The 26443-nt window shown below is 38.5% G+C and overlaps 1 protein-coding gene across 3 annotated transcripts in view; it reads right to left on the bottom strand.

Annotated features, from left to right (window-relative positions):
* The window catches only part of PKNOX1 (PBX/knotted 1 homeobox 1), a 47429-nt gene that overhangs the window by 11637 nt on the left and 9349 nt on the right, over positions 1-26443 (bottom strand). The window contains exons 2-8 of one of the 3 annotated variants that reach the window (XM_035545914.2): positions 26202-26288; positions 21583-21679; positions 18208-18335; positions 16871-17042; positions 4294-4464; positions 2692-2791; positions 2105-2202 (exon numbers count right to left, since the gene is read on the bottom strand). In XM_035545914.2, coding sequence (XP_035401807.1) covers positions 2105-2202; positions 2692-2791; positions 4294-4464; positions 16871-17042; positions 18208-18335; positions 21583-21633 — 720 coding nt within the window. In that variant the 5' untranslated portion in view covers positions 21634-21679; positions 26202-26288. Of the gene's footprint in view, positions 1-2104; positions 2203-2691; positions 2792-4293; positions 4465-16870; positions 17043-18207; positions 18336-21582; positions 21685-26201; positions 26289-26443 lie in introns of those variants that run through there. The other 2 variants (XM_035545913.2, XM_035545917.2) reach the window with 2 other exon arrangements.

Raw genomic sequence — 26443 nt, 5'->3', positions numbered from 1 at the left:
ATTTGCTGTAATTAAGAACAAAGCCCACCCATGAGCTAGATGTCAGGTCACTGATCCTCTGTACTGATTTGTGCTACATTAGAGTCTTGATTGACTTTTGATGAGTTGACTACCAAGTCATTTGCACAAATGAAGAACACATGAAAAACGTAATGCTGAATATACTCACTATGTGCAAGCGTAAGCAACTATGAAGGCTGTAAAATAATAAAGATTTACGACTTAAGCTAAGGACTTAGAGTAAAATTAATTATAACACTTGAGTTGCAACCAAAGGTGCTTAAGGTCCTGCTAAATAAATGAATCTAATTCTCAAGGAGTAAGAAGATACATGTGAAAGACTAACAAGGGGAAAAGGTTCCAGCTACTTTAGAACTCTTAATTCACTTTAGGAAAACAGTAGGAGTGCTGTAAAGTTTCATAGTTTTGCTTTCTTTTTCGCTTTCTATAGATATATCAAATTGTTTGCCTATTGGTTATCCGAACATTAGGGGATATATTCTTAAGTGATTAGGCAGAGATAATGAGAAACACAAATCTCATATGCAATTTATATTCTATTTCAGACAATTATAACTCATATCATTCTAAATCAGATTTTCCAAACAACAGGGAGCAATTTCTTCAGGCCAGGCATTATGTCTACATCCTGTATGAAACAAACCTAGCTCAGAAATGACATTTGAAGCTTAAGTTATTCAATTACCACAAATACATATTTGGAACATACTTTTATTTGCAAAGTAATGTTTTACTTTCTAAATAATCTGTCTGCATATGGAGGCTTTATAATGAACTTTCAGTAAGTCTCTCCTGTTATTTCTTGTCTACAGCCACAGCACTGTGGAACACTGAAAAAGAATTTCAAAGAGGTATTTCCTATGGGTGAGAAGGCATACAGGCCCAAACTTACGTATAGGTGGGTTTGGAGATTCTAGCTAACACTGAGAGAAGCCACAGATCCATACAGAAGTGCAAACCTATGTTTTGTTTGTTTTTATTATTTGTGGACTTTTTTTTTTTTTTTAAACCTCCAGAGGAAAAAAAAGATGCTGAGTTGGAAATAAAGAGACTTTTTCTTCACAAACACTTCAGTCTAGGAAAGTAATTTCAGACATATTTCTGAAAGGTATCTGAGGACAGAACTGTATGTATTCTAGGGCAAAAAATGCGTAAATACATACTTGCTACTACCAATAAAAACAAGATAGAAGTATTTTAAGCATATTTTTTTAGTTGGAAGGTCAGAAGAGGGAAGAAAAGACAACAGCAAGTCCATGATTACCAACAGACTTCATGCTGTGGAGAGGATAGCTCCTCATTCACATTTTTAATCATCTCCACATGCCTGGAAGATTTAACACCTTCTGCTCCAAGAGAAAGCTAGCAAGGTTTTCCCTAACTCAAGATGGTCTAGTTTTCATGTTTCCTTTTCCTCAGCTATTTCTTTGAGCTCTCCTGACCCAACTCTTAAGAGTCTCCCTAGAAAAATAAAGGAGCGCTGGCCCTTATCTTTCAGGGTATAATATAATGAGCCTAACATGGTGGTGCTCTATAGCCTGAACTCAGTATTTTGAAAGTTTTATGGCAAAATGCTTCTCAACATAAATTCTGAAATATATAGTTTCACAGTGCTGGTGGTTGCCATCTTGTTAAGAAGAAAAATTTCTGACGACAACAATAGCTTAACATCATAAAGCAGTATTTAAATCTATCCTGCCAAAAACCTAGTTCAACAGTTAGAAAAGCTTTAATCATGGGAAAATTGTCTACTATTTAATTCAGAGTGGTTTTTTTTTTTGTTGGTGGTTGGTTTTGTTTAATCCATGTACGAGTAATTTTCTTCCATCAGTTAAAAAAAGAAAAATATTTAACATGTAGCAACTATGATGACTTGATGTTGCAAAGGAGATCTGTCTGGGACGTTATGCCATATTAGAAAACTTGTAAATCCTGTAGCAGTGCTTCCGTTAATTTTACATTAGTTACTATGTGTGCGCACATAGATTACACTGACAACGTATCAAATTTAAACCAAAACTCTTGAAAACAATGACATGTACGTGGACCCATGAAACTATTCTCTGAAGCCTGTGAAACACACCTGAGAATTCTGAATCCGAATAGTCCCAGGCGACAGTGCTTGTGTCACTACTTGACCTTGTGGAGTGACCACAGTGACTGGCTGATATACTGTCCCCCCTTAAAAAAAATAAAAATATATAGTTAAGTAAAAGCTCTTCAAATATTCTCTTACAACACAGAAACACATCATCACTGTAGACAATACCACAGGTCTGACAATATATCAATTATTCTATTCTAGTAGTTATGTTAGTGTAGCAGAGAACACATCTCGTATTTTTTCTATATGCAAAAATCCACAAAACAGAACGAAAGAATAAAACACTCCAGTCTCAAATTATTTAACTAAAATGGTGTTGTACAGAAAGATCTCTTAATATGGTACTTAAACTGCAGCCTCCACTCACATGTACATACCTGGCATACATAGAAATTAAACCAACACTCAAAAACTGTTAAGGCACTCAGTTGTATTAAAACAACAACTTTTCAGGTATTAGAATTCAAACACATTTTATGAAGTATTTGTGTATTTTTTTTTTGTAACAACTATAAAAGAAAACAAAATGAAGAGCAAGGTGCCAGTTTTTCTTTACTGTGCCATACCTGCCACTGTTGCCATAGTTACATTTCCCTGCTGCAATGCTGATGCTGGCACCATAATCCCTTGGGGACTGAGTGTGCCTGCAATGGCACTTGGAATTTGCTAGAAAAATAAAACAATTAGTTGGTTGATCTTTTTTTCTTTTTTTTCTTTTCTTTTTTTTTTTTTTTAAAGGAGATAAAGCATGCTTGTGTAATTTTGGCTCTAAAAAATACATTTGGAGCTTAAACACAGGATTAGCTTCAAACAGAAAGAGACTTCATTAGAGGTTCATCATTACCTACATTAACTTTCTCATTATCACCAATCATTATCTTTGAAAACCCTCATGAAAGCAACGGTTAGAAAAGACATTAAACTATCTGGAGAAATTTTAGGAGAGAAATGATCCTGAGGTATATAAATACTAAGAGAAAAGGTTTCCAAAGGCATGAGGGATAAAGGACAGATGAAATGGACCTTTGATGCTCTTATTACAAGCATCAAAGCTTTAGAATTTAGCTTTTTAATTATTACCTTAATTCCTTCCAATTCCAAAATAATGTATTACGCATTCAAGGTACCCAATGTTTTATTCTGCTCAGAATAGTTCTTTCTCAACCCTGACCATGCAAACTCTTGCACATTCCTTAATATGTATGAAAAATATCCATTGTTACCCAATGCAAAATTCAGTCCCTCCCACCTCTACAGAAGTAAGGCTGTAATGGCCACATAAATAAAAACATATTTTAAAAGAAGATTTTTGTCTGATTCCAGGCTCTCCTTTCCACACTTCCAGGTATGAAAACCTAAATAAGGAGCCCAGACAGTGAAGTTTAAGAGTCATCAAGACTCTCCAGAATACATAGCACCAAAAACATTCATAAACCTGAGAAGGACCATCCCTTGTGACTGTATGTCTAGTACATAGCGGGATGGCAGGGCTCACATTTTCCAGCACATAAGAGCAGAAACATCAACCATAACGTAACAACTGTTGTTTCTCAATTTACTACGAAATACAATTGGCTATTGCATTTTGGTATGTCTGTGGTATATAAACTGATATTCACAAGTACACATATGGGTACTGTTCATAACTACAAAGTTATTACAGGTGATATGCAAAGACATATGTCTGAATATCTGGTGGATTAGCTTTGTATTTATCTGTTCATTTCAGAATACAGGCTGTTTATAAAAGTATCAGCCATCTCAATACTTCAGTGATGCAGACAAGACTAGGGAGACCTTCCTAATAAGGCGGTTTTTTCCGCCCTCTGTCCATTCTGTTTCCTTGCATCTCTTCCCAACAAAACTGCAAATCCAGGCTATTCTGAATATCTCATCTTGCTGTACTGAGGCAAATCATACAAGGAAGACTGACTTAAAAAAAAAAAAGTGGCTAATTTCTGGTATATTTTAACACATTTGTACATCAGGCAGTGGCACACAGGTGCACACAAAAAAACCCAACTATTTCTAATCTTAATAACAGACTTATTTATTTTTTTTTTAAAGTGAGAGAAACTGCAGAAATTGTTTGCAAACTAATAGTAATATATTTATAACTCCCTATGGAAATCTAAGCAAAAATATACTTAATAGTATATGAAACGTACCTGAGATTGCACAGGTGAATAAGGACTTCCAGGTTCTCCACTTAATAGAGTTTCACTGTTCATTTTTGTCTTCAGGCAGGCAATGTAGCGACTACAGAAATCCTTGCAGAGTTCATTAACCTTTTCTAGCTCAAGCAGATGGATACGTAGAACTTGGATTGCTTTTACCATCTAGGGAGTGAATTAGGAAAAAAGTTAGAAACAAAATTAAAATAACTTAATTTCAAAAATATTTCAACATGAAATTTAAGCAAACACTACTTTCCAGTAACAAAGACCATCGGATTAAAACAGAGCTACTGAGTGCTGACTAGAGTTATCATGCTCTGACCACTATGCTCCTGAAAGGTGAAAGGAATGTGTTTGCATGCAAAACCTGTATCATTACATTGCTTAAGTAAACTGTGATACAGGAGATGCAAAACACAACTACAGCATAATCTTTGCCTCTGTCACACGTGTCAGATTAGAAAGCCAGAGCCCAATTAATAAAGAGGTCTAAAAATTTGTCATCTTGTTCAGCAAAGCTTAAAGTAATAAAATAGTTTTTCAATCCTAGAGCTTTGAAGTTCCTTTGCAACTGCATGTCAAATATGAACAAACAACTCTAGGGTAGAATCTCTTGAGAACTTTCAGGTGAAGAGACTGTTTCTGAAACATATGAAAGAGCACTAAAACCAATGAACAAATCCATGTTTAAACAGAAATTGAAGTAGAGGAGGTACATACGTGATGAGAATACTTATGCTTACTGCGAGAAAAAGACATGTAAGCTTGGACAACTAATGGTATTTCATACTGCATAAAAATAGCTTAGGTGATTGTAAGGGTCATGGCAGAAGTTCAAAAGCTAAAGCCAAATCCAGATGGCCTAAATTTTGATGATGCAGTAGGAAATACAGGACATTCAAATACACACATAACTTATCAGAAAAATAACTGCCTCTTTTTTTTTTTTTAATGCAATGTACCATCTCCAACATTTACTTGCTATGCTAGATCTGCAAGAAATATATCCTTCAGTTTTATGGATCTGAATAGACTATAATTTTGAAACATAGCGCAGAGCTTGATTTTAGCATTATTTGGAAAAACCTGTCATATGTAAAGGGTCATTTACCTGGCCAGAGCACTGAATACAATGACCAGAAATGATAGCTTACTAAGTCATCCACTTATTTCTAAGTGAAGAAGCCAACTGGGAGCCGAAGTAGCCTTTATACAAAGCACCTGAAGGAGATCAAGGCAGGCAAACTTTTGGGTATGCTCCCCCCTCCCTCATGATGACTTCAGCTTTTATTATGACAGACCTTTTCCCTGTTTTTTTCAGTAGAAGGTATTCCAGCTGTGTGATGGTCACCCAATTAAGAAAATGGTATGTCAAAATAAACTAGAGAAAAAACCCGAAATGAGAACAAAATAGGAAATCTTATCCCTTCTAAGGGCTATACATAAATAAATAAAACTTTAAAAGCCCAGCTGCAGAAAAAAAAGGGCTGTAGACTTGAGGCAGTTAATTCAAATTAAAATCCAGTAACCCTTACAATTAAAATCTAGTAACCCTTACGACCTTTGACACCAAAACCCTTTGAAATCCGGAGTGCTGAGGTATACGGAACAGCAGTCTTCTAGAGCAGCCCTCAACAGCGGTTGCCTTTAAAACTGTGTTTAAGCACCTTTAAGCACAATCAAGTTAAACTATCCAAATTATCTAGATTTTAACCCAAAACGGAGGTCATCTATGTTTAAATACATTCTGGTCCTTTCAGCATTGTTAACGATTTTCCTGTAATGCTCCAATAGCCAAATAGTTTCAGAGACCAAAATCTCAAATTATAAAATTATTTACACATGGCAGAACAACACAGAGAACATAGGTTAAAATAAAATCTGTTTCTGGCTAATGTATCTCATTTTCCCTTTGCTGGGCTGAAACTGAGGCAACAAAAATATGACTTCGGGCATGTAATATTTGAGAGTATTAGTGATGAATTACTTCTGCTTAGTAAGATTATTTTTTTTTTCCTTTCTTAAATCATTACCCATATCTGTATTATTTATGTATCAGGACTTGTTTGCAGCGGGGGGAAAAAAAGATAAGAACTTAAATAGAGTTTCAAACAGATGGTTGATATCTAATGTGAAAACTGAATTCAAGTCAAACCTAACCATAAACCAAGGATTAAGCAACAATAGCCAGGTTTCTGCAGACCCACACCACTCTTAGAGGAAGCTTTGCTACTGTGGTTAGAAAGGCAAACAGAAATTTGTAAATACACCATGCCTGTTACCAGGACTTATTTACAACCACACTAACTGTGGCCATACAGCTCATTGTCTCTTGCAGCACGGGTGGAGCAAATTTACATTTGCTGCCTCAAGTTCACGTTTTCCTTGAAACGAAAAAAGAACCACTAAAAACTTCTGATAGAACCACCCACACTGAACAAAGCTAACAAAGGAATGCCTCCAGACAGATCACAGCAGCAGCAATATTTCATTCTCATTTTCTAAGAATGCGTAGCTTCAATTCTACAAAAACCATGCTTTTGTTGTGTAGTGCTACTGAGTAGAATCTGCCATAGCACTAAGAAATTGTAAAAGCCACTTGATTCAGCCTTTTCAGCTGTGAGAAATAAACCTCAGAGAAATGCAGAAATACGTAAGTAAACATTAGATACAGGGATATTGTCAATATTGTTGTAAATAAAGGCAATGGTAAGCTACTAAGCAGAGAAAGAAAAAATTACTGAAAAATTTACAATTCTTGGTAAAACTGCTATTGAGAGCATATTCACATATAAATATAACCTACCGGGAAACATCTTTAGTTCTAAAATGGTTTAGATTGTGCCTTTGTCCTGTCTTTTCAGTGCCTTAAGCACGTGGTACAGAGGGGCATAGAATACACTATGCACTGCATTAGTCATTATCCCCAGATCACCCTTGTTCAAGTAAAACATAAACCCACATTATTTTATGGACTTCAAGGGATACAGTACAGGCATATGGCAAATATATATGTAGACAACATATCTGAAAGATCCTATGTATACTGACAAACAACCTTGTCATTCAATAACTGTTCTCATTTCAAAAGCAATTAAATTATGTCCATATGTCCATTCATAGTTCATCTGGCTTCCCAAGCAAATCCTTATACAGGGATTTAGGTCTTCAGGGGAAGAACACAAAGTCTGGCACAGGTGGCATTTGGTTTTCATTTGTTTTGTTTTGATAACCTCTCTCTTCTGTTTCGAGTCCCCAGCTATGTGGCCAGGGGTCTGTGAAGCCTTACCAAAGTAATGTTTGATGAAGAAACTCAAAAATATGGCTTGTACCCTCAGAGGGAATATCAAAATGACATCCATTGGTTTCATCACCACTACAACTTTTCCTGCCAACTGAAAATGCAATAGCATAGTCTTTCAGAACAGGCTACTGAACCAAAAATCCTCACCCCAAATGAAACAAAAAACTCAGGGGTCTTCAAAAAGGGCAGTGTCCTGTTCAAATCCAAAAGTGAGAACATATGTAACACATCGTATTTTGTATAATCTCTAGGCTGAATAAAGCTTTATGTAACCTACTCTGACCTCACAGCTGACCCTGTTTTGTGCAAGAGGTTGGACTACAGACCTCCTGGGTTCTTGAGCTCCTAATCCATCATGAATCATCCTATGGTCCTATGAACGTGGTGAAATTAAACAAAAACCAAACCAAAACAACAACAAGAATAACACCCATATATCGGAAGAGTTTACTCTGAATTGAAGCTATTCAAGAAATAGGAACCCTCCTGAAGCAGTGTGATGTTTCTGCAATGACTGGGTTAACAGCAAGCAACAAAAAAGTATTAAGTTCTGAATGTCTTAAAACATAACTGTAAAAAGCTCTAAAAATTATCTGCAAATATACATGCTGAACAACTTAGATATGGAGGAATCCATCCATGTTCATTGCAAAAACAAAAGGGGGCTATAGGAGAACAAAGGGAGGATGGTTCATTGTCCTGTTAGCAAATCAAAGAACTTTTCTATCTGTCAAAATGAGATGGAGATGCCAAGTGTAAGCAGCTTCAATAGATGACACTCCATAGTATGAGGATACCTTTGAGCACTCTTTCAGAGAGAAACAGGTGCATTTGGGAATGTCTGTCTAGAAACACAGACCATCAAGATCTGTGGTTCTTGATAGCAAACATCTCTTCTGATGCTGACACTTGACCTGAGGACTAAGGTGTAACACACAGCAACAGTCCAAGGATGAGGAAAAAGTTAAAGCTCTGAGAAAGAAAGCACAGGATTCCAGTCTAGCAAGTTAGATACAAACACGACCATCAGCTTCTGCTTCTTTCCTGCTGGGACTAGGATTTGAAAAGGGGAGGTCTGCAGCACTTCGTGCAGATGATTGGCACTTAAATCAAGTTCAGAGAAGACCGCTGAAGAAATGGTCAGAATGAGTGACCAAAAATCAGAAAGAAAAACAAAACTGTTGAAAACCTAAAATATGTCTAAAAGACGTTTTCAGATAGAGGATAATTCTGGCTTCAACAATATCGTGTGCCATACATGGATAGAAGAGCTAAATATTTATTGCATGAAACCATAACCTTGTACTTCTCTCTTTTACCTCCCTGAGTAGTCTAACCTGTGTAGAGTCAATGAAAGTGGAAGTGAAAAGTTTCAAAGTTCTACTTGGGGCCAATAGCTCTTGAAGATCAAACACGCAAGCCACCAAAGAAAAGCCACTTTCCTTACGTTTTCAAAAGGGATGGACTGGAACTCCTGGGAGAGTGTCAGTCCAAAACCAACTACCTCTTCTGACTGGAAGATGAACCTGTGTTAAAGGCAAAGACATAGCTAGAATGTCAAGACTTCCTAGATCCAAGGGCAAGCTGATAGAATCTGTCCAGGAGCTGACAGATTCTTGGGCTTCTTTCAATAGATCTTAGAACTGAACTTTGCACTGTCCTGTGATGCACTCTTCCTTGGAAAGAAGAGAAGCATCTCATATACCTCTTGGACGAAGGAAGAGAGGACTGGCACTTCATGCTTCAGGGGAGCCATAACAGAGCTTTGAGTTTGTTTCTTTTAAGCATTGCAGTTTTTGAACACAAATCGTGTCTGGTTCTATCACATAAATGCACATAAAGAAAAAGAACAGGAACGTAGCAATAACCATGCAAAGTCAAATACAAAAAAAAAAAAGCTTAATCCAGTCCATGTCACAGAGTACCTTAAAAATTCATTTAATGAATGTTCCATGAGGAAGTGCCATTTCCCTTCTTCTTCCCAAATTCTTCTGAGAAATTCTTGCTCTTTTAAATTGGCATTAGGCATCTGCACAAGGTCTGACCCAATCCAGGAGCCATCAATATTAATGGAAATGCTGCCATCCCTTTCACTGCCAGCTCTCTATTTTGACAATGTGTCTGACAAAAACTTGCACATGACACTGCAAAAATAAAAGGCCTAGTGTTTCCAAGCTTATTACTACTTCTGTGTTGACCATAAAACCTTTGCCACGCTGTTCCAAGATCACCAACTAAAGGTCTTGGAGTGGTTAACTAGAAAGAATAGTCCCTTCAGTTGGAAGGGACCTTCAAAGATCATCTAGTCCAATTGCCCGACCACATCAGTGCTAACCACAAGTTAGAGTACTAATATGAAGAACAGAAGCCCTTCACATAGCGAATCACAAAGATTGAAATTTGGTTTAGTGGCCAGACCTAGCAATATATGGGACAAGAAAATCCTTAAAATGAAAACTTGTGTGGATGTTACCCGTATTTCTCAGTGCTGACATCCTTTGTGCTACCACAAATGCTGGAAACCACTGATTAATGGAGAATGGAAACCAGAATGCCAAACTAACAAGAAGTAATCTAGACCTTAGCTTACTAAGAACTACTGAAGGTAGAACAACCTAACACTGCTCTTAATGAACTTGCTTTCTGGTCAAATTGATCTAATATCCATGCCTTCCAGATTAACATTCTGCAGTCCTCTGGATGAAAAACAAGCTTTTCCTTTGGAATATTCAAGGCATTTCAAGTGTGTGCGCAGCATGTATCATTGCAAGGATCATGAGAGCCTCCACAGTTAGTATATGTGACACTTCAAAACTTCTGGTATCAGGTATACAGGCAGCAATGGGGCCAGTTAAGGCTGGTAGAGACACTGAAATGACATTCTGCTGCTTTGGAGCCGTTGGTTTAAACCTCTGTCACAAAAAAAACAACTATGTGGAGCAGTTTAGTTCTGCATGCCATTGCCTAAAATGAGCAAGAGGAAAAAAAAATAAACTGGCTGAGTAATTGTCCAATTTTCTTACTTGAGTCAGGCCTGTGACTCTTGTTCTAATAGGACTTGAGCGCAAGTCTTTATAGCACTATAATGGTCAATTCATCTCAGTTCAGCTCTGGCTCCAAGTTGAATGATTGCTTCCGAGCAAGCATTTATACCTTATTTGTTTGACTCTGTTGTAGTCAGATAAGAGCACAGGTGGAAAACCAGTAGTCACCTGGCCTCCTTGCTCCACCCTTCTGGCTTGTTCCAATTATCAGTTTCTGCTAGATTATTCTTTCAAGTGAATGGTTTATTTAACATTGGAGGTAAAAAGGACAGCAAAAACAGAAGACGTAACAAAGGTGCACCATATTAGAGTCCCTCTCCACTACAAAATTTTCAATCTATATTAAAATGTGTAAGTTTATGTGACACAAGGGAGAAAAAAACCTGCCACTAAACCCAGCTACAGTCTTCTCTATGCAACCACCAATAATTCAAGCTGAAGAGTTTGAAGAATGTACCAGGTATTTCACAACTTGACAGAAACTCTTCTGCCTGCTGCCCCTGACAAAGCAAATGGCCTGACAGAATGCCAGCTGCGCAGAGCCCCCGGCCCTCAGGACAGGCAGAGGGGAAGTCACACTCAGATTTCGTTTGGTATCTAGTAACAGCAACTCATAGCTAACAATGTCACTACACATCAGGAATTCAATGCCAAAGGTAAGTTGATTTTGCAACTTGGTTCCAGTTTCAGACAGTACTGGTATCAGCGGCCATGGAACACAAGGCATAAACAAATACTTCCTCATCCCTTTAAAGCAAAGTCAACCAGATTCATGCAGCCCTTCAACAACAGAAAATACTACATAAACCAAGAGACTTTGTGACCACTAAAATCAGAAACAGGTAACTCAGGAGGAAGGAGTATTTGAACACCGTAGACCCATCTACAACCAGTGTAAGCTAGATCTAAGAGAATGTTTATCTACAACCAGAAGCACGTGAAGCAGGCTGAAGCATTCAGGATCTTTGGGAAGGAGACCTCTGAAGGCTCACAGAATAGTTGAGGTCAGAAGGGACCTCTGGCAATTGTTTAATCCAGACCCCTGCTCAAAGCAACTACAGCAGGGCGCTCAGGACCATGTCCAGATAGGTTTTGACTGTCTCCAAGGATGGAGACTCTACATCCTCTCAGGGCAACGTGCTCTAGTATTCAACCTCCCTTACAGTATTTTTTTTTCCTTATGCCTTAATGGAATTTCCCGTATTTCAATTTAAATCCACTTCCTCTTGCTTTTTCGTTGGACACCGCTGAAAAGAGTCAGACTGTTTTCTTTACTTCCCCATGATCCTCTCTGAGTCTTCTCTGTTCCAGACTGAACAATCCCAGCTCTCTCAGCCTCTCTTGTACGAGAGATGCTCTAGTCCTTTAACTACCATCATGGTCCTTCGCTCCACTCACCCCAGTATCTTTATGACTAGTAGTGAGGAGCCCAGAACAGCACCCATCACTCCAAATGTGCCTCTTTCCCTCAATTCAGCCCTGGTGAATCAGCTCCCTTGACCTACCACTAACGTACTTCCTAAAACAGCCCAGGGATGTTGAATTTCTTTGCTGCAATGATGCATTGCTAGCTCGTGTTCAATCTGGTGTCTACCAAGACACTCAGGCCTTTTTTTTGCCCCCCAGCAAAGCTGCTTTCCACCTCGTTGGCCCACACTATGTACTTGCACATGGGGTTGTTCTTCCCCAGGTGCATCACTTGGCATTTTCCTCTGCTGAACTCTCCATCAGATTCCTGTTGGCATATTTCTTCAAACTGTAAAAGTGAATGGTGACACAGCACTCTGGTGCCCCAGCCACTCCTTCAGGTTCTGTATGATCCTGTGACCTGCCAGCTTGCTGAGGGTACACTCTGTCCCATCATCTGGGTCATTAACAAAGATGTTAAACAGTGTTGGTCCTGGTCTCAACCCCTGGAGTACGCCACTAACAACTACCTGTCCACTGGACTTCATGCTGCTGATCACAATCCTTTGAGCCCAGCAGTTCACCCAGTTTTCATTCCAGCTCACTGTCCAGTTATCTAGTCCATATTTTATCAGCTCGTCTATGAGAATAGTACAGGCAATCATGTCAAGTCTTAACTGAGGTCAAAATAAACCACAACCACATGCATTGCTCTCTCTTCAACCACTGAGCTACACCTACTAGATTCCAACTATTAGATTTCAGATATTCTTCTCAGATTTGTCTGCCTGACAAATCTGGTGGCCTTCCATGATGGGGTTACAGCATTGGTGGATAGGGGAAGAGCAACTGACACCATCTACCTGGACTTGGGCAAAGCATTTGACACCATCCCAAATGACAGCCTTGTCTCTAAATTCCAGAGACATGGATTTAACAGACGGACCACTCGGTGGATGAGAAATTGGCTGGATGGTTACACTCAGAGAGATGTGGTCAACAGCTCCTTGTCCACGTGGAGACCAATGATGAGTGGCATTCCTCAGGGGTCGGTATTGGGACTGGCGCTATTTCACATCTTTGTAGGCAAACGGACAGTGGAACTGAGTGCACCCTCAGCAAATTTGCTGGTAACGCCAAGCTGTGTGGTGTGGTCGACAGGCTGGAGGGAAGGGATGCCATCCAGAGGGACCTGGGCAGGCTTGAGAGGTGGGCCTGTGTGAACCTCAAGAGGTTCAACAAGGCCAAGTGCAAGGCCCTGCATCTGGGCCGAGGCAATCCCAAGCACAAATACAAGCTGGGCAGAGAATGGCTTGAGAGCAGCCCTGAGGAGAAGGCCCTGAGGGTGTTGGTTAGCAAGAAGCTTGACATGAGCCAGCAATGTGTACTTACAGCCCAGAAAGCCAACTGTATCCTGGGCTGCACCAAAAGCAGCGTGGCCAGCAGGGCAAGGGAGGTGATTCTCCCCCTCTGATCTGCTCTTGTGACACCCCACCTGGAGTGCTGCGTTCAGCTCTGGGGCCCCCAGCACAAGAAGGACATGAAAGTATTAGAGCAAGGTCATCCTCGTGGCCCTCTTCTGGACAAGGGGCTGGAGCACCTCTCCCATGAAGACAGGCTGAGGGAGCTGGGGTTGTTCAGCCTGGAGAAGAGAAGGCTCTGGGGAGTCCTCGTAGCAGCTTTCCAGTGCCTACAGGAAAGCAGGAGAGGGTCTCTGCCAGGGAGCATAGTAATAGCACAAGGAGTAATGGCTTTAAATTAAAAGAAGGTAGATTTAGATTAGATCTAAGGAAGGAATCAATTACTATGAGAGCGGTGAGGCCCTGGCACAGGCTGCCCAGAGAAGGTGTGGGTGCCCCATCCCTGGAGGTGCTCAAGGCCAGGCTGGATGGGGCTTTGGGCAGCCTGGTCTGGTGGGAGGTGTCCCTGCCCATGGCGGGGGGTGGAACCAGGTGGGCTTTAAGGTCCCTTCCAACACAAACTATTCTGTGATTCTATCACTCTCAAAAGTTGGGATTAGAGGGATAAGGGAAAACAGCATGTGTGTTGAACTCTGAGTCATGAAAGAAAAAAACTGAAGCTTAGCAAGTTAGCAGACCCACTTAATGCAAAACAGAACTAATTCTCATTTTCATTTTGACGGAAGTAGTGGAGGCAAATATACTTACAAAAGTTTTTGGAGAAAAAGACATGGAGATTTGTATTGGTGTTTTTAAATTCACAGCCAATGCACAGCACGCAAGAGGTGCCACTGATAGCAGCAACAAAAAACAATTAACATACTACAGAGTAAACAAGATAAAGAAGCAATTCTAAAATTATACACATTCCTGGTAGTCAGCTTTTCATATAACTGTGTCAATTAACAAGATGCTGAAACTGGTACATTATTTAGAGGATTTCATGTGCAATTGACTCTTTAACAACCACAGGATTTTGTACACGGGCAAAATAGTATTTGTTATGAACTGCAGTTTTTACCTTGGATTTAGTCCTCCTCAGAAAGTAATGGCCCTTTAAAGTATTTATTCATCAATAATCCACTTCATTATTATTATTATTATTAATTTATATGAATGCTTTCCTGTTCAAAAGGAATCGGAAATGATAGTACCAGCGCCCCACAGCTGCCAAAGATTTCTCCACCACAATGAATGAGCCATACTCTTCACTGGCAGTCTCATTATAACTGTTCTGAAGTACTTATTTTCCGCTTACCTATAAGACAATCATTATATCGTGCTACCAGTATTTCATAAACATAATATTACACCACTGAAATTTCAAATTATATTAAAAAAAGCACCCAATACCACTGCTTCTCACAACAGAGCAGTAACTAAAAAAGAGAATAATTTTTTCCCTTTGCCTTAATTTTTCTTCTTTCAAATTCTATTTTTATTTCCTACAGAGGCAACAGTCATTCTGCAACTGGGTTTATCCATGAAACTGTTTTAGTATGTGTATAGTCAATAATTCCTTCTAACTAGATAACTAAATCACTGTCTTTATCAGTAAGTATTTCTCAAGTGAGCTGCATCAAAGATCTAATGATTAAGCCATGAAACTGAGATTTTGGGGTTTCAATTCTGTTCTAGTTGTAGCTTTGGTCGAAGTGGCCAATGCCTGTTCTTCAATTCTTCATTTATAAACTGAAGAATCTTTACACTAATACTGAAAGTATCGTTATGTATCATGTTATGCACCCTCCTTTACCTGCTTTCCCATCTAAGTGCATATTTGAATTTCAATGAGCCTCAGAATGTTTCCAAACTGAAAACAAAAGCCTCTGTAAAACAAACAGCTCCACAACCCAAGCTGTAAGAGAGTTTTGTAAAAGCACTCTTGAAGATGGACTAGTGCAAAGTGAGTTGTGTTAAATTCATGCATCCTTAAAGAATATTTAAACTAAGGTGACTTTACATTTACATAGATTAAGATCATTAACATGATACATTAGGCTATTTCCATCCCAGGCACTGTAAAACTTAAAATGAAAAGGATGTAACAAATAGCTGAGAAAGGTAACTTCCTATACCTTTTTAGCTTGTCGTAAAAGCTTGCCTCATTCTGCAGGCTGCTGCCTTCTGCTTTCTTTTCTCTCACATTGCTCTAAACATACCTAGAGACTCTTGCAGCTTTACTTTCAATGACGATATTTAAATACTGCCTTCCCAGAGCTTCAGTGCACTGAATATCAGTCTAGAAGTCATAAAGGGCTTGGAACAAAATCAGGTTATACAAAGTGACTATTTAGTCTGCCTGAAAAAACAGCCAAAAATCAGCCCTGTTTTGCAACCCTATGCACCCCTCCTTACATGCTGTTCACAGTAGCACTACTGCCACTTCTAAACAGCATCTCCTAAGCCTTGGTTCTGTTTAGAGGTTTTCTCCAGGTATGTCATCTTAGCCTCCCACACAGGATATTAATTGTGCACATAAGTCTTTCTAAATAACAGCTTTAAAACATTACTCTTTCCAATTGTTGTTTACAATTACAGTCCATTTAGATTTGTTTGTGAACTTCAACAGTTTAAGTAGCTTTTTCTCCCATGAAGTAGACTCAAAGACGAAGACTTGTTTTATTACACAGTCACCTTAAAGGAAAAGGTTTTCCAAAACAAAACAAAGCCCTGTAGGTAAACACTTGACCCCTATAATTCTAGCAACTCTTGAACATGATAAAATTGATTTGCGACATGACTCTAAAGTGAAGAAGGCAAGTAGACAGTTTAGAAACCAGCAAGCCAAGAGAGGTGTTCTCTAGAGAATACGATTCAAGAGGGAGACTAAGGGACCAGGGAAATGACTTCACCACAGGAAGGAGTTTCAGAAATCTTAATGAAGACAACAACATACAGACATTTTTCTTACATGCCAAAGAGGTTTTTAAGCTCATCTTACTAACAGCTCTGCTCCCACATTAACTATATGAATCCTGATTAAGAAAAAGTTGAAGAAACTTACACCCATGGTATGCTTTTGATATACATGTCATATACTCAACAACTTAAAATTGATTTGCAGCATCAACCTGGCTATGGAAAGCAGATGTTTCTGCTCATCCCTAATACATTGATCAGCCAGTTTAGAAACCCATATGGGAAACAACTGTGAAGGATCTAATAAAAGTTTACAGATAAAGGAGAAAAAAAAAGGGACTGTTTCTCAGCTTTAACATAATAAAAAAAAATATCCTTTATAGGAAGAAACAACTGAGGGGAAGCTATAAGCACCAGTTGCCACATGAAGTTAGGAAAAAGAAACAAACATGATGATTCTTTCAGAAATAAAGTGAACAGTTTACACTTACCAGATTATCAGTCTCTGGATCTTCACAGAAAAAGGGTTTTCCTTCTTTCTCCTGCTTCCTTACAAAATTTTCAATATCTACATCAAAACTTGCAGAAGTTGTGCCTTCTGAGCCTTGGGTAGATTGTTCACATTTTTCAAATAATAGTGCTAACAAGGGAAATAGTGGGTGCCTAGAATGAAAGTTAAAATATATGAATAAGTATTTTTGCTTATGTACACTACTAAAAAGAGAGCTATCTAGCTCACATAAGGTAACAGTCACTCTCACAAGAAACAGAGAGATAAGTCTTGGAGGAGAATGCACATAACATTACTGGCTACAGCAGAACACGAGGAAAGCTTGTTTTTCCGTTTTGATTTACCACACAACCTAGAGGCAAGTAAAGCAGCAAAATAAGTCTATTTAAACAAACAGAACAATCACAATCTAAAGAGCTGTGACATGCTATTTCATTTACTGTAATTGAGTGGCAAGAGATACGTTAAATACAACGCATTAGAAATGGGAATTAAGACTTACAAATAGGATGAATAGAGATTTAAACTTATTTAAAGTCCAAAATGAATAAATAAATCATTTATTCTTCAATGTGGGCCTTATTTCTACATCACAACATTACAGCACTGGCTACAGTGTGCACACTATACTTAGAGGCCTCCTATAAAATAGGTTAGAATGGCTCAGAGCAGAAGACGCTTTTGTCAGCACAAATCTGCAAACAAGTGGGTATGTCTTTCTATTTTTTTTAACTTGCAAACTGGTAATAATTGTGTGTTTATAAAGCATTTAAAATGGAAGAAAAATGAAAGAACATTTAAATTCATCAAAACTGAATGTCCTGCTCAGCACAGCACTTAACACTAGAAAAACCTCAAATTATTGTGTTTACACATCAACATTTAATTCAGTTTGAGCTAATTTCTGGACAATAGATCATAATCCCTAAAGAAAATGGAGTAAAGATTGACCTAATTGCAATAAAATCCCACATTAAAAATGAAAAGCACAGTATAACAAATAGTGAGCACAACTCAACAGTCGCTCACTAAATTGCACTTGCTCTTTAAAAGCAGCCAGCTTTAGAATATCCTTAGAACTATGCTGAAATAGAAAGAAACCCACACTAAAGGGAAGTTGGTTTTTTTTTTTTTGGATAAATAATAACAGTGAAGTTAACTTGATCTCCTTCTTTCCCTGGATACTACTACTGAGACAGATAGCCAAGATATCATCTGATTTTAAGCTGCCTATATTATTAAAAAAAAAAACATAAAACAACAAAAAACCAAACCTCTCTTTACCCTTCAAAAGACAGAGCATGAGTCCATTACTACCTGTAAATGGCCTGCTTGTCTGCATCCATTGGAGTTTGAGATTCTACAGGGGCAGGACTCACCCCTTCTGCATCAGTTTCAGAGCAGTTGGGATCTTGTTCAGTTTTTAACTCTGTTACTACTTGCATCTGTAGAAAAAGGATAAGTTACTGTAGATCTGTATGCTTGACACAAAATAAGTGTACTGTTTTCTAAGGAAATAGCAATGCAAAGGGCTACTAAATTGCCAGAAGGTTGGTATGACTTGGCAATTACACAAAAAGCCATAGCAGTAACAAAAAGCTCTTTTAATCCTTGAGACTTTTTGATAGGTGGTATAAAGGTCATTTCAAGTTTCAGTACTCAGCTCTAAATTGGAGCTACAGATATTAGTAAATTGTTAAAGCATTTTGTCTTCAAAGTGGTGATTTCTGAAGCACGCTAGACTCCATTGCTCCAAAGATCTTACAAGGACGTCCACATAAAAATCGTTTAGGATGGAAGCAACAGAAAAGAAAAGCTTCTGCTCTGAGTGTTCTTATTTCTTACTGTACATTATATCAAGATACAGGAAAAAAGAGATCCTGAAGTCTTTATTACCAATTAAAACACACATTTTCTTACAAAACTAAAATATCGTCCTACCAATCTCTCAGTTATCAGGAGCGTAACTTTCACCACTCAAATTTACATGTTGAGATAAGAAGTTATTTTAGGAATATCAAGCTCCTGGAAAAACCAGTAATAACTCCTTCTACAATTCCAATTAACAAAAACATTTTGACAAATTTTGATGGGGGGGGGGGGGGGAAGTGTAAGTACCTACCATTGAGAAATATTTTTAAAGATATATCTGCCAGTTTATCTAAATGCGATTCACATATTCATACACAACAAATTTAGTCACCTCTTGTAAAAGCTGTCAGTCTAAAATGATAAATTTCCATGAGAGGGAAAAAAAAATCTGTCTGGATTGACGGTCCACAAGCAAGCAGAGCAAGAAAAATACTGCAAAAAGGTAGAAAAAATAGAAAGCCCTATGGAACTACTTAAAAGACTGAACAACTCCACAGTCCCCATGACTGTGTGAAATACCTCCTCACGTTACCATTATTGATCCCACCTGTGGGGTCAACAACTGCTGAATTCCACACTGCTGTTCCATTAGCGGCGTGGCTGCAGATGAACACCTGTCTTCCAGGGGACAGCTTTTCTGCTTCCCTATGGCTTTTTCCTGCCCGTTGCCTCCACCCTCCCTGTATGTTACCATCCACACGTTCAGCTGTTTGTTTGCAAAGCCCCGATTGCCTCACCAGCTGTATTTCGGAGCACAGCACCACAATCTGCCACCTCTGGAAAAACAACGTACAGATACAGCTTCTACCCAGCCCATCCTGCATTGCACTGGGTGGCTGGCAATGCCTTGGAGGCTCTTCACAGGTGTTGGAAGTGGTTTTCCCCATCATCTCCAGCTAAATATCTCTCAGAGTAAGTGGTACCTTAAAGGGGAGTCATAGTCATCCCCCCACAACCCAATGCCTTGGTTTTCTCCCTTTTGAGCACTGGCAGCTTCTGTGCAAAATAAGTTGCTGTGATCTTTTCTACTTTAACCCTAGCAAGTTTTATCTGGAGCAGAGACAGATGCTAGGTATCACCATGCAGTCAGAATTGACACCTTTAGAAATGAATTTAAGACTGCAATCCTCTGCCCTCTTTCCCCTTTGATATATGTACATGTCACAGGAACCCTCTGAGAGGGAGGGGAGCTGCCCGCCAGGAACTATCAGAGAATCTGACTCTGACACAACTTCATCTATTTCCACACAAGGTAAGCAAAAGGCCTTTACACCGCCTCAATGAGGGCCTGAGAGAACTGAAAGGTGTGTGCTTTATTACCTGTCAGGGACATGTTCATGCAAAATAGGAACCTGAGCAGACGACACAGTATCCAACCCAGTACAGCATCCTACCTCATAAAAAGCTTCCTCAGCAAGCAGAGATGATTTTTAAACCAGAATGCTTGCAAAAATGATGCAACTTAATGAACTAATTTCTTGGCTAATGACAAGAAGGAGGAGCAAAATAAGAGGGGGTGACTCCTACAAGTGATTATAAATGTTGAGCCACAGATCTGCAGACTTCGAAGGTGGAGATTGTGTTTAGTTAGGGCTCTACCTTGCTAGGAAGAGAAAAAGAACTCACTTCAAACTGCGAGCTATTTTCTGTGGGCCATTTCTACATTACAAAAGAAGCAGGCACCAAAATTACCTGCCTATATTGGTCACCGAGTTGAAAGCACAAAACAAATGGAAAGAAAATGATCTCTCCCAATGTGTTCTATACAAAACCACATCCTACTTTCACTGAAGTGACAGAGTGGCATGTATTTGCTGAGGGAATAAAGTAAAAGATGTAAGACAGGTGAGAAGAGAAAGAAATTAGAATTGCAATAAAAACAGCAGACAACAACAAAAAAGCAATAATCTCAGATTGCATTCAGATAAACATTTTTCTTTTATAAGAGATGGAAAAAGTTGCCATTTTTCTTCTGACTGTTCACCACTGTTGCCATCTGCTGACAGAAGTACTGGTATTTACTGCTTAGGGCTGACACAGTAACGTAAAAATGGGTCTTCAGAGTACAGGCCACTGGCATGACTTGTCTCCAATTAACAGTATTTTAATTTAGCAATTCAAATTGTTGCAATACACAGCCTGTTGTACAAAAAAGAAACATCATGTCCAGACATATCCTACTGTGCTTCCTAATTCTAGCTGTTTGTTAACAGAAATAATAGACTGGAAGAGCAATTCTTATCCATAAGCTCCTTATAGTAATTGAAGTATTTTATCAGTTTTCAGTGTGCATTATAATTGCAACAATTCAAACTAGCATATAACAGATATGCTAGATAACTAGATAACTAAATTTATAGATAGTTCCAGATAACCATATTGTTCTATAGATAGTTCTAGATAACTAAATTTATTCTTCGTTGCTCAAGACCAAGAGCCTATGGCTGCCTAAATGTCATCTGACTATTGTAATTGCAGACACATAGGAACACCAAAGAATCGTGTACTCAAAATATTAAGGATACACACCTGACTTTCCTAAAAATAAGAGCATTACAGCACACAATCTACAGCAGAATCAGAAGAAAACCCCTTACCTACCCATTCTTCCAGAAGTTATGTGAAGTCATGCAAAGATCAACTTTTAATTGAAAGCTTTTATTAAAAGCTTTCAAATATTAAAGAATATTAGCTTGTCACTTTGAAGATCTTGTTTTTACAAACAACAGATACTGCAATAACGCCAAAGTAGGCATTAAAGTAACTATGTCCTTCTCTTGCTAACTGTATTAGTTCATGGAGAAAGAAAAACACACTTACCTGTTGTCCATCTTGATAGTTGTCTATACTTAATGTCTGTGTTGCCATCATGGTTAAGAATATGTTAATTATGTCAAATCATCATAAGCATGAACAACTATTCTTTAAAAAAGGAAAAAAAAAAGAAAAAAGTCAGTTACAAAAGTGACCATTGAATCCAGTTGCAAAAGATATAAAATAGATTAAGAGTTATAACACCAAAAAAAATCAGCGAGTTTATTGACAATGAAAGTTACATGTATTTTCTCAATGAAACGCCACATAGGAAATCACAACAGGCTTCATCACTAAAACATCCATTCTGTAATTCCTTATTTTAACACCAGATTTTTAATCAGAGGATGAGGTCCTGCTACATTCATAAAGTTCAGGTAAACTTTAGTTAAGCACTGCAAAAATAAATGCTAGCTCATTCTAAGGTAACACACAAAATATAGAAAGGAGCAAAGATTTGTGTCTTTGTTCTATAAAGGTTAACAAACACCACATTGACCCGTAACTGAAAAAACATATTGAGACTAGCAGTGATGAAGCAAATGTAGGAAGTGTTAAGGAATGCCAATTTACTCATGAGTATGAATCCTATATTCTAAAATCAGGACCCCAAATTACTTTTGGAAAACTAAGTCTCAAATCACTTCTGAAATAAGGAATCTACTATCCAAGTCATGGAAGGCTCACCAAAGGATGGAACAACATCTATTTTTAAACAATTGGGCCTGTGAAGTTATATGCTTTGAAAAACAACTTAGGAATTCACAAGTCTCGTTTTCATAGACATTTAATACTTTAGGAAATATTAATTTCAGTGAGATTTATGAAACAAATAAATGTATGTCTGTCATTCCCTCTAAGAATTAGTTGGAATCTGGTAACTAGATGAGCTTAAAAAAAAGTCCATCACACTTATTGTACTTTTCTTGTCAGATTAGCAGGCACTACAATACAAATCACATAATCCATTAAGCTATTACCATTAAATATTACCATAGAACTCAATTTCTCTTGATGTGTAGGAGTCCTAATGTTTAGCTACTATAAAAACAGTCATATTAAAAAAAAAGACAGAGCTCATGCTTTAAAATGATTACATCCAGGTATTCATTCCAGGTTTTCTGCTCTCTTCTGCTTCTATCAGCATTGAATAATGAGGTATTAGAATTTTGACTAGCTTAAGATCTGAAATGAAAACTATTTTCTTTGTAATGAGTTCAATCACTACAAATGCTTAACCTGTTTTCAAATCATTCCTTAACCATTGCATACTAGTACTATATATGACCATTTTGAAGAGTAATTTCTACAGTTCTGGAAAGCTGTATCTCCTGCAGATAATATCAGTCACACGTAACAGGTTTCGTTTAGGAAACACAGGACAAATTTCAAGATACCCTTCTTCGAGCTCGGTTCTGGCACAGGGTCATGGCATGGCTGAACAAGTTTCTGTCTGCAGACAACACGCACGTATTGCGTGAAGCAGCTTGCAGCCTTGTAGCTAAAAGGTATGCGGGGGTTTGGGAACTCCTATGCTAGAGTATCTTTTTCTTCAGAATACAGTTGACAGAAGAAGAGAATAAAGACTGCATACAGGGTTTTTTCTAATAGCTTTAAGGCAAGTGTTGTCTGGTTGTGGTTTGGTGGCAACCAGCGCCCCGTAAGAGCCAAGTTCTCTGAAGTGTTTTGGTTTGAGCGGCGGAATCCCGAAATGTCCTGCCAGAAGTCGTGCCACGACGAGCCAAAAGCCTCACATGGCGTTTGTGTGTGGTTGTAACATAACACATGAAGTGAACTAACTCTAGCCAAAACGTTAATACTGTATTTCTTTATACAAAAAGCCCTGGGGAAGGATACAAAATCTTTTCTGTCACATGGCTTTACTAGTCTGTCTGTGCCTCATGACAAACGCTTAGATTATGTTTATTAATAAAGACAAAAACCATCAACAGAACAAAATCCTCAATCCCCATAATCCCTAATCTCATGATGACACTAACATGAAGAATACCTTTTAAGTTTTTACACAAGTGTTACAAAACCACACTTTCTCCTTAGACTTTTTTTTTTTAAATAGCTGTGAATCATTCCATGTTAAAGTTAAATCAGATATCTAGGCGCAGGTATCTTTCCAAGAGAACTTTAAGGGAACATATCATAAGGGCTAAAACATCAGCCCTGTAAGCATTTACATTATGTTTAAGCGTTTATTTTTTCAGAAATGATAGCTTACAACCAGGGCGTTAACGATTGACCATATTGACAAAGTAAAGAGGCACATGCAACATCCAGCTTTTCTCCCCCAAAAGGTACACATTTCATTTCTGACTGAGATATCAGAAGCACACACCAGACTACCCTCAAAATCAAAACAGAACATTTGAGCAGAGCATACTCATCAGTCAACAAAAAAATAGTAAACACAATTTGGTGATTATTTTAGAAGTGGTTTCGCTCACAAAATGTCGTTAAAGAAATTGTCTGACTGTGGGAGAAAGAAAAGTTCTTAGAAATGAGGAAATAAGAAAAGGTAAAACAGTTTAAGAAGTGTACATTTTAGGATGCCTTAGATTTAGCGAAGATGAGAGCTAATATTAACGACACAAAGAACACCATGAAGAGGGAAACAACAAAGATAACACGTCCGAAGAGGTGAAGACAATAGACAATGGCAAGAATTTCTGGACTGACCCTTCCTTCTAGATTTCCAGAAGGAAGAGACATTCTGTGTTTGGAAATCCCTCAGTCCACGTGAAGGATGGAAGAAAGAGGTGCTCAGCTTTGAGCTAGATGCACAGACAATTTCTCCAAAAAGCCTCATTCTCTCCCAGTGGAATAGCTGGAGAGCATTCTACGTGGGTATATTCTTCATTTCCCATAAGAGCTTCCCCTCTGACTTATAATTACAGTAGAGGAAGATTAAGCTATTAGGCAAGATAGCAACTGATGAGATTTAGTGAAGACAACTACTGCAAATCAAGAAGAACAAATTGAGCTAATGACACACTTAAATTGAGGCAATTAACTGAGGAATTACTTTAGTTCACTAAAGAGAAACATCTCCTCATTATCCAGTAGTGGTTAGAAACAAACTGTGTTAGACTTCAAGAAAAAGAACTGAAAAGGTATTTACACATTTGGCTTTTATAACCTAATTTAGGATCCAGCATCCAGTGCTAGTTAGCAGATACACAGCCTAAGCAGATGTTCGTTCTGCAAGCAGCGATGCTAGATGAAGCTGGTATCACTCCCAGATGTTTATCACTGCCACTCTGCCAGAGCTAATTACTTCCACAGCCCTACCCCTGAGCTCACCGAGCACGTGAACGACGTCTGATCCCTTCTACATAAAGTCAGCCAGGCTAGTTCAACCCACTGTTAAAGGTGGCTATGATGCAAACCAGCTGACTTTGTCTCAAGCACATTGCTGTGCACTCACACAACCCCTGCTCTTGGCTGACCTATGAGTGTGGTAATTTCTGGTTCATGTGTGGTGATTATCAACTCACAGCAGGACCATCTTTAACCAGCACGGCTATGCCTAATGCTATATGGCCTAAGGTATCTGAAGCGGGCCTATGCACACATGACTCCTGGCCAACTCAGCTTTAAAAATTCCAATTATTCTTTGTGAAAGAAATTGAGAGTAGAAGGAAAACAGTGCAGTTGTGTTACATTCAAAGAGTTACAAACAACAAAAATAACCGGCGGCTGAGAGGGTCTGCCAGTCTGCTTCACACAGAACAGAATTAACCTCATTTTATTTATTTTGAAAACAAAACGCAAGAAAACATTTCATGTAAACTGGAAGCTGACACATGAACTGCAACCAGAAACCCCACTGACATCTGCGGCGAAAGGGAATTCGTGAAAGCATTGTGTTTTGCAAAACAAAGTGAAAGGAAAACAATTCAAGCCTTTAAATAAAAACAAGTGTGGAGGTAAAAAGTAGAGTAGAAAGGAAGCTAAATGGAGAGGGGTGATCATAATTAGAAATGTGCAGACTGTGCAAGTTAAAGAGCATCTAAGTAAAAAGATTAAAGGTGAGCTGAAACACGTACTCAAAGTGATTACTTCATGTCCATCACTCCTCACTTGCTCTACTTACTCCTTCATAATTAAGAGCACAGGGACCACCCAGCACTGTTAACAGAAGGTGCAAGTAAGCTGTTGGGAGTTCAGTAATATCATTTTTAACATATACAAGCTACAACAGATGTTTGTAAGAGATATAAATAGTTATGCTTCAGGGTATAAACCAACCACTAACTGTCTTAAGGTTGTGAAGAAACTACCCAACTGACTTGTTAACACGTAATTGTTCCTTTTAATTTTCCCCTATGTACGTTCTTTTGAAGTACTTCAGAGAGAAACGGGCAACTGGCAGAATCAGTATGGCTATTTGTTCGTTCATTCTTAACTTTAGTCCTGGCGTTTGCTGTGTAACACACACCCTTACAGTCAATTCAACAAAGTTAAACAGAATCAAAACCGCAAGCCTGTTTGACGCACAAAAATCATCTAGAACTGGCTTTGCTTGGCATCAAAATACATAATGATATTTGCTCCCATGGCACACTGCTTTCTAAAAGAGCTCAAAAGTCGGCTGGGAGAAAGCTGCTCACCCCCCTCCTTCCTTCAGTGGGTTGAAGACGCCATTATCTCATCCCAGCAGAGTGAATCCCACTGACGTACCGGTGCAGGACAGGAACCTAGGAACCAACAGAGAAAGGTTCAGGAGGAGACAACAACATAAAACATTCCTCATAATCAGCCTCAGAAAGAAAGGAAATATTTGGGTTTATTTCTTCTTCCACCCAAGGAAGAAGTAAAATGAGAGGAATTTTTCTTTGCAATTTTTCTGCAT

This window comes from Cygnus atratus, chromosome 1 (genome assembly GCF_013377495.2).
Source record: "Cygnus atratus isolate AKBS03 ecotype Queensland, Australia chromosome 1, CAtr_DNAZoo_HiC_assembly, whole genome shotgun sequence".
Taxonomy (NCBI): domain Eukaryota; kingdom Metazoa; phylum Chordata; class Aves; order Anseriformes; family Anatidae; genus Cygnus; species Cygnus atratus.
This window is presented reverse-complemented; position numbering and strand designations above follow the sequence as displayed.